This window comes from Nothoprocta perdicaria, unplaced genomic scaffold (assembly GCF_003342845.1).
Source record: "Nothoprocta perdicaria isolate Ctin4 unplaced genomic scaffold, notPer1 scaffold_193, whole genome shotgun sequence".
NCBI lineage: Eukaryota > Metazoa > Chordata > Aves > Tinamiformes > Tinamidae > Nothoprocta > Nothoprocta perdicaria.
Genome location: NW_020455127.1, coordinates 1,479,719 through 1,494,359, shown reverse-complemented (window position 1 = coordinate 1,494,359; position 14,641 = coordinate 1,479,719). Strand labels below are relative to the sequence as shown.

Here is a 14,641-nt window from a genome sequence, read left to right as displayed (position 1 = left end):
AAGCCCATGGCCCTTGCAGACCTTCTTGCAAGGTCACCCTTGCGTGTCCAGGAGCCCAGCTTTAGGCTGCTCTCAGGATTTTGCCATGGTGTGCAAGAGAGAAGGCCATGRAGCACTTTTGYCTCTCTCCGTGAGGCGTGCTGCTGTGCTGAGTGGTTTTGCTGGAGGAAGCCTGAGGACTCTGTGGCAAGAATGTGGCGGAGCAGGTGTGAAGGCCAGACGGTGGGCCCGTTCTCCAGGGCCGCTCTAACCATTTAGAGCAGGATCCTTGGGCACGCTCTTGGGAAGCTCCTGGGGCTCACACTGCCTTCCCAATGGATCTGAAAGGAAAGGCTGGAAGCAAGGAATCCACTAAAACACTGTCTCCTTCCAGAAGGCGGTTGATGCAAACCTGCTTCGTATGACTTTGAGCTCCCTATCATCTCTGCAGGATTTGCAAGGCTTACAGTCTTTGCAAATGAAGGATGCTGAGAAGGCTTCAACTGCCACTTGGGAGGACATAGTTGAACGGAGYGSACAAATGGGAAAGGGCAGCAGTGAAGGTGGAGTGGCTTAAGCTAGGAAAAGGGGCCCAGTGGAGGGAGGCTACAGAAAGCTGCCTTTCAAATGGCTTAGGATGGATCTCCCTAAAGGGAGCCCTTGGCCTTTGTCTGTGGCAGGCCTTTTTGTGAGGGGAGAAGAAGAGGCCTCTGATGGCCTCAGCTGAGGCAGCCAATGTGCCCGGGGAGGCGCAGAACAGGCACTCGTGCTCTGCGTCATCGTGGTGCATGCGGCATCTCTGTGCATGTCAGGCATGGTGATGGTGGGAGCAGCACTCCGGAGGAAAGGCATTTCACAGGAACACTCTAGATGCTCCCCTCAATATTATGTCCTATGCTAGCACTGTTCTTGGGGATGTCCACGTGGGTCAGGGTCTGGCTCCATTTTCTTCACCCTTTCCCACCTGGTATTTCTAAACCCTTGGTTAAATGCCTCGAGCATTCTTTTCTGCACAAGGCGGGTGTTGTTGCTGAAGCTCTCGCCACCATCTTTAGAAGGTGGTGGAGAAGAGGCAGCAAGGCAACGTGATGCAAGTCTCCAGCAAGGGCAAGGAGAAGGAGGCAGGCAAGCACAGGTCAGCCAGCCTCACCTCCATCCCCGGAGAGGTGATGAAGAACGGCCTCATCCTCCATGTGCTCTGCAAGCATGCRGAGGATGAGAAGGGGATGAGGAGGAGTCATCATGGATTCACCAAGGGGAAATGTTGCTTAACTAATCTGATAGCCTTCTAGGATGGAAGAGCTGACAGGATAGATGAGTGGAGGGCAGAAGAAGTTGTCCCTTGACTTCAGCCAGGCTTTTGACACYGTCTCCCGTAAGCTTCTCATCAAGGAGCTCAGCAAGCGTGTGTTAGGTGAGCAAACTCGGAGGTGACCTGAAAATGGGCTGAGTGSCAGAGCTCCATGTGTGCTGATGAGCGGCACAGAGGCGAGCTGGAGGCGTGCAGATAGCGCTGTCCCCCCGGGGGTCCATATGGCRTGCAACCCTGTGCAAGCCATTTATTCACCAGGGAGATGGCTGAAGGCACAGAGTGCCCAGTGGGCAAGACTGCGGGAAGCATGGCTCACACACCACAAGGSCCTGGAGAGGCTGGAGAGSTGGTCAGAGAGGAACCRTGTGAGGTTCAAGAGATGSAAGYTGAGGGTGCTGCATGTAGGGAGGAAGAAGGCAGTGCACCAGGACAGGCTGTGGGCTGAGCTGYGAGGGAGCAACTCTGCAGAGAAGGCCATRGGAGTCTTGGTGGACAATAGGTTGATGTTGAGGCAGCAGTGTGCCCTTGTGGCCAAGGGAGAGGGAGCAACTGGAGAGAGTGTRGCRAYRAGTGTCCAAGAGGATTAGGGGACTGGAGCTGCTCTCCTTTGATGTGATAAACGGGTTGTAATTCGCGGAACACACTATGAAAGACCAGGCTTATCGCAAGTGTCGTAAGCTATGAGTGCAAGATACCACAAGAACATAGTATCAGCACAAGGCCAAAACCGCAGGAAATAGAAGCATTCCCAGGCTGCTATCACCCAAGGTCTGACTGCCATTGCAGATATTAGTTCACTCATGTCTCTCCAGTTGCTGGCACCTAGACCTTACACATGGGACAGAGAGTGAAATTACATAAAAGTATAGTTAAGACCAAGCATACCAAATCTTTGGACCAAGGATACCAAATGCACATTAGGATTAGTATTAGGAAGTGTGTTGCCAGCAGATGCAAGGAGGTGATCCTCCCCCTCTGCTCGGTTCTGGTGAAGCCACATCTGGAGTGCTGTGTCCAGTTCTGAACTCCTCAATATRAGACACACACGGAGACATGTGGGTTTTTTGTTTGTTTATTTGCTTGCTTGCTTGAGCGTTTGTTTATTTTATTTTGTAACTTCTGGCTTATGGTAGGAGTGGTCAAGTCATTCTTCTCTGGAAAGGGTGAAGAACACACACTCTTGCCTCCCAAGACTTCTGTTTCTCAAACAAAACCTCCCCAAAACATAAACCTTGACATGAACATACAACTGGACCACAGAAGCCCAAGCTATGAACAGCTCAGCCACCAAAACTCAAATATATTCTCTCCTAAACCTTTGGGGGGGAAAAAAAAAAAAAAAAAAAAAAAAAAAAAGGTCTCTTTTTGGCCTAACATATGTCCTACAAAAACTTTTTTTCTTTTTTTCTTGTCTCTCTTTGTTTGCCACTGTGGTTGCTGCATTTGTTGTTTGCCATTGATGAGCAAAGGGGGGCTGAACAATACAGCTTTTACGGCAAAGAATAAAGGAAGGACAAAAGGACAATGGGATATTTGTATCTGGTCTCTGCCTCTGCTCTTACTGTCTAGAGCTGCATCCTTTTTGGATGGGTGCTACATACCCATACCCATCATGTTTGAAAAACAAACAAAAAAAACCTTTCCCTTTTCCATTTGTTTCCCCTAAATTCCCCAAAACTCCCATTCCCTGATGAAGGGCAACAAGCACTCAGTAAATAATTGCTTTGGTCTGAAATGCCAGAAATCTAACTGGGTTGTTTTCTGTACCTGTGTTTAATAAATGTTCAAAAGGGTTTCCATGGCATGGCTGCTAAGCTGCAGTCTGCAAACACAAGAGCAGATTCTGATTAGAACCTTGTAAGAGCACTGATTAGAAGCTTATAAATAAATAAGGCAAATAAGTAAATAAGTACACACAAGATCCTAGCTTCACAGCACATGTGGCTGGGAAAGCATCTCCTCCTAAGCTCACAATTCTCAAGGTCAGAAAAAAAGGTAGCGAGCGTCTTGTAACCCTCACATGGTATTTTAGCACAGAGTGCTCCTCTAACCTTTGGTGGCCTGGAACAAGCAAAGGAAAGGTGACAAACACGGCCCTGTCCTTGTCTCAACGCTAGGTGTCTCTCACTTAAGAATTGCTGCCAGGAGCTTGAAAAGTTTGAGCGAACTACCTGTCCAGGATCTGGTTCTCAGTGTGCTCTGTATCCATAACTGCCTAAAACCATGGACATAACCGAGTCCAGAGGTACAAATGTCTCCGATCAGGCATCCAAAAGCAGCAGAAAATTCCTGATAAAGCATAACAGTGGCAGACAGAAGGTTTCTCCCCTTTCCTCCTTGCCCAGCCAGGGAAACAGAGTCTGGGAGTAGCTATAGCTATAGCTAAACCATCATACAGAGAAGCTCCCCAAAAGTYGCTGACGAAGCAGCCTGTCTCCATCGCTGCTTTGCAATAGCTCCAGGTGGGAGGGTCTCTTTTGCAACTCTCCACATTTTTGCAGGAGCCAGCTTGCCCACCAGAAGATTTCTGAGCATCGGGGTTTGGCTCAGAGAAGGAGGAGGAAGAGACACAGTGTTTGGATTCAGGGCCCCAAGGCAGGCTAGAATGAGGAAAAAAAAAAAAAAAAAAAAAAAAAAAAAAAAAAAAAAAAAAAAAAACAGGAAAGAACCAGAAGCACGGAACACAGAGGCAGGGAAAGGGCTTTTTCTAGAGAGAAATAGACTATGCTCGAACTCTCCTATTTAAAAAGGAGACACTAAAGAAGGGTATGAAAGAGTTTTAAGAAAACTACCTGAAGTTGACCCCCAAGACAAATTATTTACCATTTATGACAGCACCAGAAGTAGGGGGCTGAGAAGGAAGAGTCAGCAGGCTTAAAACAAACAAAACGCTCTGGATACCTGATACTGTTCATTCGTGCAGCCGCAGAGCTTTGCAGAGGTCAAAAACAGCAATTGGTTCAAAAATCAACATTATAATTATAGAAGATAAATTCAAAGGTCATTAAATAAAAGTATAAATAAAATTTCTGGATGAKGCAGTCCCTAAGCAGTAGATTTTCTAGGGAATGTGAGAATACTCAACATATGCTTACTGTTATATTCTTTTTCCATAGACACTTGCCTCTCTGCTTATTATCCATTCTGAGTTGAAAGGACTTCTATACCCACAGGCRAAATAGGCAGCAGTATGGAGACCCAGAACAAGAGATCAGAAGGTTTTAACTCAAGAAAATCCAGGATCATAAGGAAGTTCAGAAACTCAAGGTTAGCAAACAGCAATGGGAATGCAGAGAATGCACTAGCAGTGCATCCTTCTTCCTAATAGTATAGAAGCTAACAAGGAACACTGAAGCTACATGTATAAACATCTCAAAGAACAGAAAGCTTAACTTTGTGATACCCCTCCAGGTGAGTGTTGGACAACACCATGAGACCATATAGAACCTTTTAAGGCCTTAGCAAACAAATAAAATGTTGAAGGAAAAAAAAACACTAGAAATTGAGCATCAAGTGTCACTGAAACAATACATGCTGGGCCATACTTTAACCACATGCCCAGCACTCCAGGAAAAATGTAGTTTGTGTCCAGCAATGCTCATGTAATTGGGAAAGAACAAAGAGAGGCCTTCTGCAGTTCTGCTTTCAGCAGTGATAGGTCCTGCCACTGTATTTTATACGCCACAGGAAGTACAAAAAAGGCAAGGAGATAGAAACTGCAGAGCACAACCTTTTATACGCCCCTGAGCAATCTGATCTAGCATTTACATAGGGAATACTGCAAGCAGGGGGGTGGACAACAGACCTCACAAAGCTCCTCCCTATCTTGATTTTTCTGTGAGTCTGAAATACTCAGTGTCTTCTACCCATCTCCACTGAATGAAAGAACTTAGAGACATAGGAGGTAGATACGACTGAAAATGCAAACTAGGCCCTGCTTCTTCCCCTACTTCAAGCAGAAGATCAGATGCCTACAGAGTCCAAACCGAAGTCTGGTCTGGAAGTGGCCGGAGAGGCAGGGTTGCTGCAGGCAGGCAGAAGGTGCTGAACCTGAGCACGGATGAGAACAGCCAGCTGCTAACTGGCATCCTGTCCAAAAAACATCCAGTCTTAACAAGAGATGTCAAGACACGGTCCAGATGGAGGCAACTCACCTTCTTATCCCTCACACACCGCTGGAAGGAGAAAGAGGGAATGATGTCTAGCCCAAASGCAAACCTTAGCAATAGCACAAATGCTAGAAAGAGGGAAATCACAGAGATGGTAGGGCAGCTCAAGGCCCATTACTAAGATTTCTCTTCCTCCGTGTTAGTGTAAGTATCAGTAGAGGAGCCCTGTCCATAGGTCAGGGTCTGTCACCCGAGACAGGCAGCTAGAAGCAGTGACTTGCAAGTAAGATGATTTAAGGCAGGAGGGAGCCAAAGGAAGGAGAATGATTCACAGGGAAAGAGAACAAGTGGTGACAACTACCCTTGCTCCAGGGGCAGGAGRGGATAGGAGATAGGGAAGGACACAAAACACAAGGTCAACAGATATAGCCAAACAGCCAGGGAAACTRAGACAACTAGGGCACCACAGAGGACGGAGCACTAAATGGTGCCTGGGGGTGAGAAGTGTAGGCAAGGCTGTGATTGGGGGAGTGTGAATGAAGAAAAGAATCTAGGTCAGCGGTGAGATGAGTAGGGGAAATTGTGGGTGAGAGAACAGAGCAGAGCTGGATACAGAATAACAATAAGGGCACCGGGAGGAAGTTAAGGAAGGGAGAAAAACAGCTGGACGCAAAGCAAGGGTCTGCCAAAGCACTGAGGGGAGAATCTGGCAGAAGAGTGAAGACAAGGAGGAGGAAAGAGCAAGGGAAATAGGCTTGACCAGGAGTTCAGTGTTTGCGGGGGAGACTGAAGCACCATTTCCCTACCTTTCTGGCCGGAAAAAGCACCATCTCGCCCGCATTACAGCACTTCYAAAACACTGCATGTAGGTTTTGGTGCCACGCTGCTGTCACAGGCTGACAGGCACAGGTGGTGCACACAGCTAGAACAGGCCCCCACCCACACTTTCTGCTCCTGTCTGTCACAGTGGAGAGAGGATACAGGAAGAGAAAAACAAACCTGCGAGGCAGTGGAAAGATAAGTGCTTCATGCGTGCCTCTGCTTCTCAAAGTCCAGGTTCTTCAAAGAGACAATATGTTTTAAACACCCTTTCCATCACTGCAAACTTCATTTGCATGAGAACTATCAATAAAACAAAACACATGGTTGAAAGGGGAGATGGTAACAGAGGGGGATGATGACCTAGTTCTTACAGTGCAGTAGGATTGTACCTCCAGAGATCCAATTACCCACTGCATGTAGCTCCAACAGATCACACAGAGAGACATCATTTTGGCAATTTTAATTTCCCCCCCTTTATATTATACAAAATATTTTACAATTAAAAAAACATTTTTTTGCCAACAGAATCATATACAGATATTTATAATTAACAAGAATCAATTACAAGCAGGATAGGAAAACTTTTGCATAATGGAGAAACAATGACAGGTGATGRTGTGAAAATTAAGACTTGACCCTCTCTCCCCTCTGTGTTGTGAGAGAGATTTTATGTTTTAGGCTCTTATTTACATCAGAATCCCTCACGTCTGAACTCTGGGATCTCCTCTTACTCCTACCGCCTATGGGCTTCCATACATGTTCCTAACATGAGTACAAGTGCTCTGCTCTGAAAACTCACCAAAACACTCAAACTAATGTGTGGCCGTACCATAAAGGCACCAGCACCCAGGAGGGGGAGCTGCTGCTTCCACCTTTCCCTAGCAGCTCACAGACCCCAGATGCACTCAAATACACAGGGGGAAGCATGCTCAAAAGCCAGAACTTGTCACCCTTTCATCAAATGGCAATCCCACCCCACCAAAGCAACTTGTGCTACTCATGCGGCCAGAAGGCAGGCTGTGAAGGTTAGTGTAAGGTTTCAAAATTATGTTGGGCATGACTGCAAACACAGAGTCTGGCAAGAGAGATGGAGGTCGTCCTTTCCTCACTTTGATCATCTGCCAGTCGGCACAGGGTGGTCAGCCATAGAGGTGAGAACATGAACAGCTCGGGGATCCTCAGGCCACAACAGATGTGTAGTGGAAATTGCACTCTTCAACAGGAGGTCCTTCAAAAAAAATGCTTGCCAATGATCTGTCCTACCAAAGCAAAGATATGTGTGAACCCTACGGATCATTTTCTCTCCAGGGAAGGTGGCAGCTGGGCYGGGCCAGTCCTGCACTCGCAGGAGAGCCCATCCCAGAGTCACTGTTGGAGGCCAAATGCCTGGAGCAGTGTGGGAAGATCGTGGGCATCGGCTGCCCCATACAGGTCACTCTGCCCCAGCATGGAGAGGGCCATGCGCAGGGTGCTCCAGATGTTGTCGGACATAGCGCCTTGCTGCCCGCGTGGGCCTCGGCTCTTCTGCTGCATATGCAAAGCCTCTAAGAAGTGCTCCACAGCCTCGCTGTCAACATGAGAACACACACTTTCTTACTAAAGATGATGATATATCCCATACTTTCTTCCCCATTTCTTCCAGACCTACCTATTCCTCCCTTCCCAAGTACTTTCCTCCTTTTCACCATACCCTGATCTCCTACAGAACCAGAGATCTCCCCGCTTTTTTGTCAGAACCCAAAACCCAGATACTCCCTACTCTAACTGCTTGCCTGAGACGTTTCCCCCCTTACAACCGTGTCCTCAAACAGACACCCTGCTCTCCAGTGCCCAAAGAAGGCTGCCTGCAGCACAGCACGACCCCATAACGTTGTGCAGTCCCTCTCCCACAGACACATGCAGGCTCACAGCTCGCAGCACATCTGTCCACCCTGACGTACCGGTGGGCACCCAAGTTGATGCAGCTGATGCCCAAGTTGTAGCGAGAGCGGATGTATCCGGGCTGGAGCTCCAGCGCCCGGCGATAGGCGGCCACGGCTTCCTCACTCCTATTGCCATTGGCCAGGGTGGCACCAAGCTTGTTCCACAGAAGATGGTCCTGGAGGAGGCAGCAGAGAGAGGGACTGAGACAAACTGATCTCTAAGCTTCAAAACAAACCCTCCTTCCCCATGTATGTGACTAAGACCCAAGAGATGCACCCTTCAGATAAGCACCCCCTCCACCCTACAAACCYCCAGGCATCCCCCCAGGACACACTGCTCTGGCTCTGCCCTTTCTCACATTGGGGCGCACGCTGAGGGCGGCACTGAAGCAATCCACAGCCTTCTCATACTCGCCACTCAGGTTGAAAAGGACACCCAGGCCACACTGAACATCGGGATCCACAGTTGAGGGGTTGCTGCGCACAGCTGCCAAGAACAGCTCCTTCACCTCTGTGAAGAGTGAGCTACAGAAACACAGAAAGAAGAGCATGTGAGCACTGGGAAGCAAGCCAACCGAGCTGCCCACCCTGCCCGGCCAAGCCCTGGCCCTTGACAAAAACCTTCAACTAAAGGTTAGAATTTATACCCCTAACTCACTCGGACAACAGGGAGCTCAGCACGCGCTTGGGAGGCCCAAGGTTTGTCCCTGGCACGCTCGCCTCGGCTTCCTTCTCCAGCAGGTGGGCATAGGCCGGCTTGTGGCGCAGCCAGTCTCGCARGGTCTCGCACGCCTGCTTCTGCAAGGACTCGTTGGTGAAGCTGACCGCCAACGCCATGAGCGCCGTGAGGTTCCCAGGCTGCAGCTCCAGGCACCTGCGGATCCAAGAAACAAAAACGGCTACAGCATTAAACCAGGATGGGAGGCATTCAGATGCAGGGACAGTGCATCGCGTTGGCCAGCTGGTCCCTGGGGCACTATGCACAGAMCAGCGAGTGCTGCTCAGAGGACCTCGTGCGATACTCACTGCCKGAGGGCACTGATTGCCAAAAGCTCCTGCTCATTCTCTGCTTGGGTGGTGCCCAGATATTGCCAGGCCTGGAGATGAGAAAGATGCACAAAGTCAGACTTCTTCAGACGCCGAGAAGATGATCAACCAACCAACTACAGGAAGAGGGATTAGTCCTGCCATAGTATCCCACACATTGGTGAGAAAACTCCCTCACAGAATCACAGAATGCYKAAGGTTGGAAGGGACCTCAGAGGTCATCTAGTCCAACCCCCCTGCTCACGCAGGGTCACCTACAGCACGTGGCACAGGGCTGTGTCCAAGTGGGTTTTAAAGATCTCCAAAGGAGGAGACTCCACAGCCTCTCTGGGCAGCCTGTGCCAGGGCTCTGTCACCCTCACTGTCAAGAAATGTTTCCTTAAGTTCCTGTGGGACAGAGTGAGACCAAATATATACAAGTCTCAGCTGGTACACATACCAGCTGTAGAGGTTCCCAAAGTTACACAGAAAGGAATCAAGCAGCAGGATACCTAACCGGCCCAGGTTTGACTGCTTGGATCCCACTCACCTCCATGTGATCCGGTTTCTGCTGCACTGCAGCCTCAAACAACAGGACAGCATTGGGGAGGTCTCCTTCCTCCAAGCGCTTCCGTCCTTCTTCAAATGCCTCAGGGTGATCCCTCATGGGATTATCTTCTTCAAACTGGTAACCCTGGGAAGAACGACAAGCAGGGAGATAATAAATATGAGGGGACAGGCTTAGAAARTGAATTCCCTCCAGAGCACATCTCAGTCTGGTCTGGCCCAAAAAGAAACACACGAGCTGCACAGTTCCAAGCAGTGACCGAATATCTGGTTCTGCTGGCTCTGGACTCTCTGAGCTCTATCGGCTCTGCTTTGGCACAGACTGAACAGAGAATCAGGCTGCTCACTGCAAGGAATCCTAGCATTAATCGGCATTGGGTGTAGGACAAGAACTAGACTACTTCTGTATAGGAGCACAAGCCTGGTATTTACTGAAGCCCTGGTTGACCCAGGTCTGAGGGTRCAAACAATTGCAGATCAATGCGAGGAGGAACCGGAGGAGCATTTGGAGTCTGAGGAGTTTACTGGGAAGGCAAAGAACACGCCAGCTTCTTCAGGGCAACCTATCACAAGGCTAGGAGATCTTGTTCTCCATTACCTTGTCATATGAAGAGGAGCTTAGGTCTTCGTAATCAGAGAGCCAAGGGTGAGCCTCTGCATCTCTCTTGGCCATCTCCTCCCATTCTGCCTGGAGCTTGTCCCAGAAGTCCACATCTGACTGAAGGGAGAACAGGAGGACACGAGAGTACCTCAAACCATAAGTGACCTCTAGAAACACCCCAGAGAAYATCCTCTTGGCATTCCAGCCCTCCTCACAGCATGCAACGGAGAGAGGTACCCCTGTGATGGGCTCTCTGCAGGTACCCCGGCCCTCCTCCTCCTCCAGCTTTACCTCCACRGCAGTCTTTGCCTGCTCAAATTCCGTATCGAGAGTTGACATGTTCCCAGATTGCACAAATTGATCCACCCAGGCATCAGATGCCCCCTGGCAGTTGGGAAACAGAAACACACTTTTCTTTTTAGAAGCCGGCAGCCTCGGGGCACATCCCAAAACAGCAGATGACCTCTCCTCCCCATCAGCAAGAACTGATGGCCTATACAAAGGGGCAAAGTTCCTTTGGCTTCTCCCTTCCTCCCAAGTGCTACATGTGATGAGGAAATTCACACTACCCAAGACCTTCCCAACTTCTGGCTAGACTCTGCCATGAASAGACCAGCAGCCTTGTGCCCCTCACCTCCCCCCCACAACAGTTATGAGTTATGAGTTAGCACTGCGGAGAGTTTGACTTGCCATCCTCCCTAACGCCCAGAGTGTGCACTGCAGCAAAGRACTTTTCACCTCGGGTGCACACAGGGCTCAGCTCCTACCTGCTGCTGCATAAACTCTGCTGCCCATTGCTCTGCCTGATCTTGGTCTCTGAGGGTCACCTGATTAGCTTCGATCGATACCCTCCCATCTCCGATCTGGCGAACAAACTTTAGGAACTGTGGCGGAGAAACGAAACAAGGGTGGAGCTGGGCAGATGCTTTAGCAACAACCCCTCTGCCCCTGCCTCTTCTTCACTAAGAGGATTTCTCTCTGCGAAGCCAGCACAGAGAGCTAAGCAGGACTTCCTACTTCACCAGGCACATATGGTGGAGAGGGATAACATCTAAAATGGATTGCAGGGTTCAGCTTCAAGGAACTGGGGAAGAAATAGGAAACATGGGACAGCAGGAGGCACTTTTTCCCCCCCTTCCCTTTTTTCTTCCCCCCACCTCCATCTCAAATCTCCACACCCCTTATATACTCTAGAGTTCTTCCAGCTCAGCCCTCGTCAAGGTATTTCTCACCTCAGAGTTGTTGAGCTTGGGATCATCCACTTTAGAAAGGAAATCACTAGCAGTTTTCTTAAGATCATCCTCAGGTTGATAATCCTCATACCTGCGTTCACAAAGACCATAAAAGGGAAAGAGACAGAGCCACACTGAACTCTTCCACTAACACTGATGTGCACAGAGCTTCACTAACACCAAGGGGCAGACAACATTATTCAAGGATTTAATCCTCCCCAAAAGACTCTGGGGATGGAGGGGAAGAGGTCTCCAAACCACCTTTATCCTGTATGCAAAAATTCAAATATATTTCTAGGATATTTGTGCAAATTGCATAAATATCAGCAGAATTAAACAATTATTATGACAGCACAGTTTTGCAGAACAGCCTAAATGACTTGGCAAGCTACTATGTTACCAACAATCACACATTTTAATGCTGCCAAAGACAAGGTCGTACACCTAGGAATAAAGGAAGTAGGTCACACGCATGGGAATTGCATCTCAGGAAAGCAGCAGTTCTGAAGAGCATTTAAGGTTCACACTGAACACACCGCTCCACACGTTTCCTCTGGTTTTGCTTCTTTAACTGAAAACCTTGACTGTGGTCAACAAGTACTGATAAAGAACAGATTTCTAACAGTTGAGGGTTATTTAATCTATCATAYAGAAAAACAGCATCTGGAAGGCTGAATCTAGAAATATCCAGAGGAAAGGCTGAATGTGGTGTGTCAAATAAGAACAAGATAAAGAAAATTCACAATTGGTTGAGTCTATCATTTGATATGTGCAAGTCTAAAAAAGGCATCTGCTGTGGGAAGAAAAGTTCTGTTCAAGCAACAGTAACTGAACTCACTACTAAATCACTTCAGATGATCTAGCCTAACCTAATGACAATGCCTTCCTGGAACTAGTAAAATAATAAAAGCTGGGATCCCATAGAAGAGCTCAGTCTCCATACACATGGTTTCCTCCTTCCTCTGCAGCCAAAGGACTGATTTCAGGCAGCATTAAGTTTACACAATATTTCTGTCACATAGCCATACTTCACTCATCCAGTGGCCTAGAAGCAATAGCTAGTCTTGAAAAGAGAAACTCACCATTTATCTGCCAACGACTGGTCTTCCGATTCCCCAAGCCACAGCTTCTCCTCCGACTGTTCCAGGTACTCCTCTGCCCATTTGGCAGGAGACACGGACAGCGGATCTGCATAGGACACGGGGATGAATGGGAAGTAATGTGGGCAGAACATATCTCAAGTTATCTTCAGACTTTGCTCTCTTCAATTTACATGCAGTTAGCTAACACACACAGGGAAGACTGCATCAAAGAAAGCTTCTTGGTTTCAGATTTCTCCTAACTGTTTACTTGAATCTAAAAACTGAACCTCGGGTTCAGACAGTCTCCCCATACAGATGCCATGGTGGTGATACACCAGTATCTATATGACTGCCTGCTTCAAATTCACAACATACTCTGCTGGTCTATGCGACATGCCTGCGGGTCAGGAAAACTAGCAATGCATTACAAGTCTCCAGTGCTTTTCCCCAGGAAGTGTTGAGGATCTACGTAGCTACTCCCGGGAATACAGACGAGAAGGGCATGAATGGCTCTGTCTCTCTCCACACAGCAAGGGAAAACAATGCCATGTTTGTTTTGTTAGTAATCTGTACAAAAACACGTGGTCAAGGAGCACCTCGGCCTCAGTGCTTGGGAAAGGTGCTCACCTGTCACTTCAGCAATGAACTCCTGCGACCAGTCGGCTTCGTTATAGTCTGAGGAAACATCAGCAGCGCTATCTGCTTGAGCCAAAAACTCCTGGCTCCAGTTTTCAGACAGTGCCAAGTCTGCCACGCCTGGAGCTACAGGAAGAAAAACATAAATGAGGAGACAGGATTTAAGCACCCCAGGCTCCTTCAGACAGCGCTTATCCTCTCTGATCAGCTTCCTCTCAAGTTAARTTTTTCTATGGATCTGCTGTAAAAGAGAAAGGGACCTCTGTTAAGTCACCTCTCTTCTCACAGTATGGTAATTCCACAGGTGGTTGCTCTGGGACTTGACCAGGCAACTTGTAACATCCCCAAGAATTCCCTGGTCTCTTTGGGCACCTGTTCCAGGGCTGAACCATCCAGAAAGAGCTCTTCCTTCTATCTAGGGATGGCTGCCCTTTTTGCAAYGTGTCCCCGTTGCTCCTTGTCCTCTTGCTGTGCATGACGCAACAGATCCCGTCTCTGCCTCCCCATGGGGCAGCTGAGGACGGCAGCTGGATCGCGTTCAGGCTCCCCCAAGTCGCACGAACGCGGCTTCCTCAGCCCTTCCTGTCRCATCGTGTATTTGAGCTCCCAGACACAGTTTTGCAAACACGGAACGGACAGGAACCACCCTGCTCGGAGTAACCAAAGCCCCGGGAGCTCTTCCTGTTTTCCACGTACCGGGGCTCTCCTCACCTCGCTGCGGGGCCTGCCGGAAGCTCGACTGCTCGATCTCCTGCATCTCGGCCAGCAGGTCATCCATCTTAAAGGTCTGCGGCGCCCGGGACAGCAGCGGCGCATTCTGCTCCTGCAGGAACTCTCCGACCAGCTGCCAAGGACACGGCGAGCGAGTCGGCACCGCRCGGAGCGCACCCGCGCGGGGTAACGGAGCCGGGCCGGACGGAGCCGGGCCGGGAGCGGGGCAGGGTGCAAGGAAAGCGCGAACGGGGAGGAAAGACGAGAGCGGCAAGCGAGATGCGGAGAGGAGAAGCCGCGCGGAGAGCCGGCGCCCGATCCTACCTCATCTTCAGAGGCCGCTGCCAGCGGTTTGGACACCTGCGGGGACAGGGGCAGTGAGCCAGCAGCCCCGGGCCCCGCACGGGGGGCACTGCCGAACCCCCGCGGGAGCCCCGGGGCCGCCCCGCACTCACGGCTCCGGGCGCCTCGGGCGGCCAGCCCAGCGCGGCCGCCGGCAGTCCCTCCTGCCGCAGCGCCTTGTCCTGGGTGAAGTGGCCGGCGAGCCTCATGAGCGGGTTGGAGCCGCCGCACTCGGGCTCCACGAGCTCCCGCATGGCCATGGCGCGGGGCGGCGGCGGCGGCGCCGCCGGGGGCCTCACC

The 14,641-nt window shown here is 49.8% G+C and overlaps 1 protein-coding gene across 3 annotated transcripts; it reads right to left on the bottom strand.

Annotated features, from left to right (window-relative positions):
* Nucleotides 1-6,851: 6,851 nt before the first annotated feature.
* Nucleotides 6,852-14,620, bottom strand: PEX5 (peroxisomal biogenesis factor 5). 3 transcript variants are annotated; one of them, XM_026037204.1, is made up of 15 exons: nt 14,455-14,620; nt 14,324-14,359; nt 14,000-14,132; nt 13,280-13,414; nt 12,653-12,758; nt 11,571-11,661; nt 11,106-11,222; nt 10,630-10,722; nt 10,336-10,455; nt 9,721-9,864; nt 9,171-9,241; nt 8,803-9,018; nt 8,504-8,669; nt 8,163-8,320; nt 6,852-7,789 (listed from the first exon to the last, which is right to left on the bottom strand). In XM_026037204.1, exons 1-15 carry the CDS (start codon nt 14,599-14,601, stop codon nt 7,588-7,590), a joined length of 1,935 nt encoding a protein of 644 aa, XP_025892989.1. In that variant the 5' UTR covers nt 14,602-14,620; the 3' UTR covers nt 6,852-7,587. The 3 variants fall into 3 exon arrangements, with proteins under 3 accessions (XP_025892989.1, XP_025892990.1, XP_025892991.1); XM_026037205.1 differs by lacking the exon at nt 11,106-11,222 and having other exon boundaries at nt 14,455-14,601; XM_026037206.1 differs by lacking the exons at nt 10,630-10,722; nt 11,106-11,222 and having other exon boundaries at nt 14,455-14,601.
* Between the last annotated feature and the right edge of the window lie 21 nt (nt 14,621-14,641).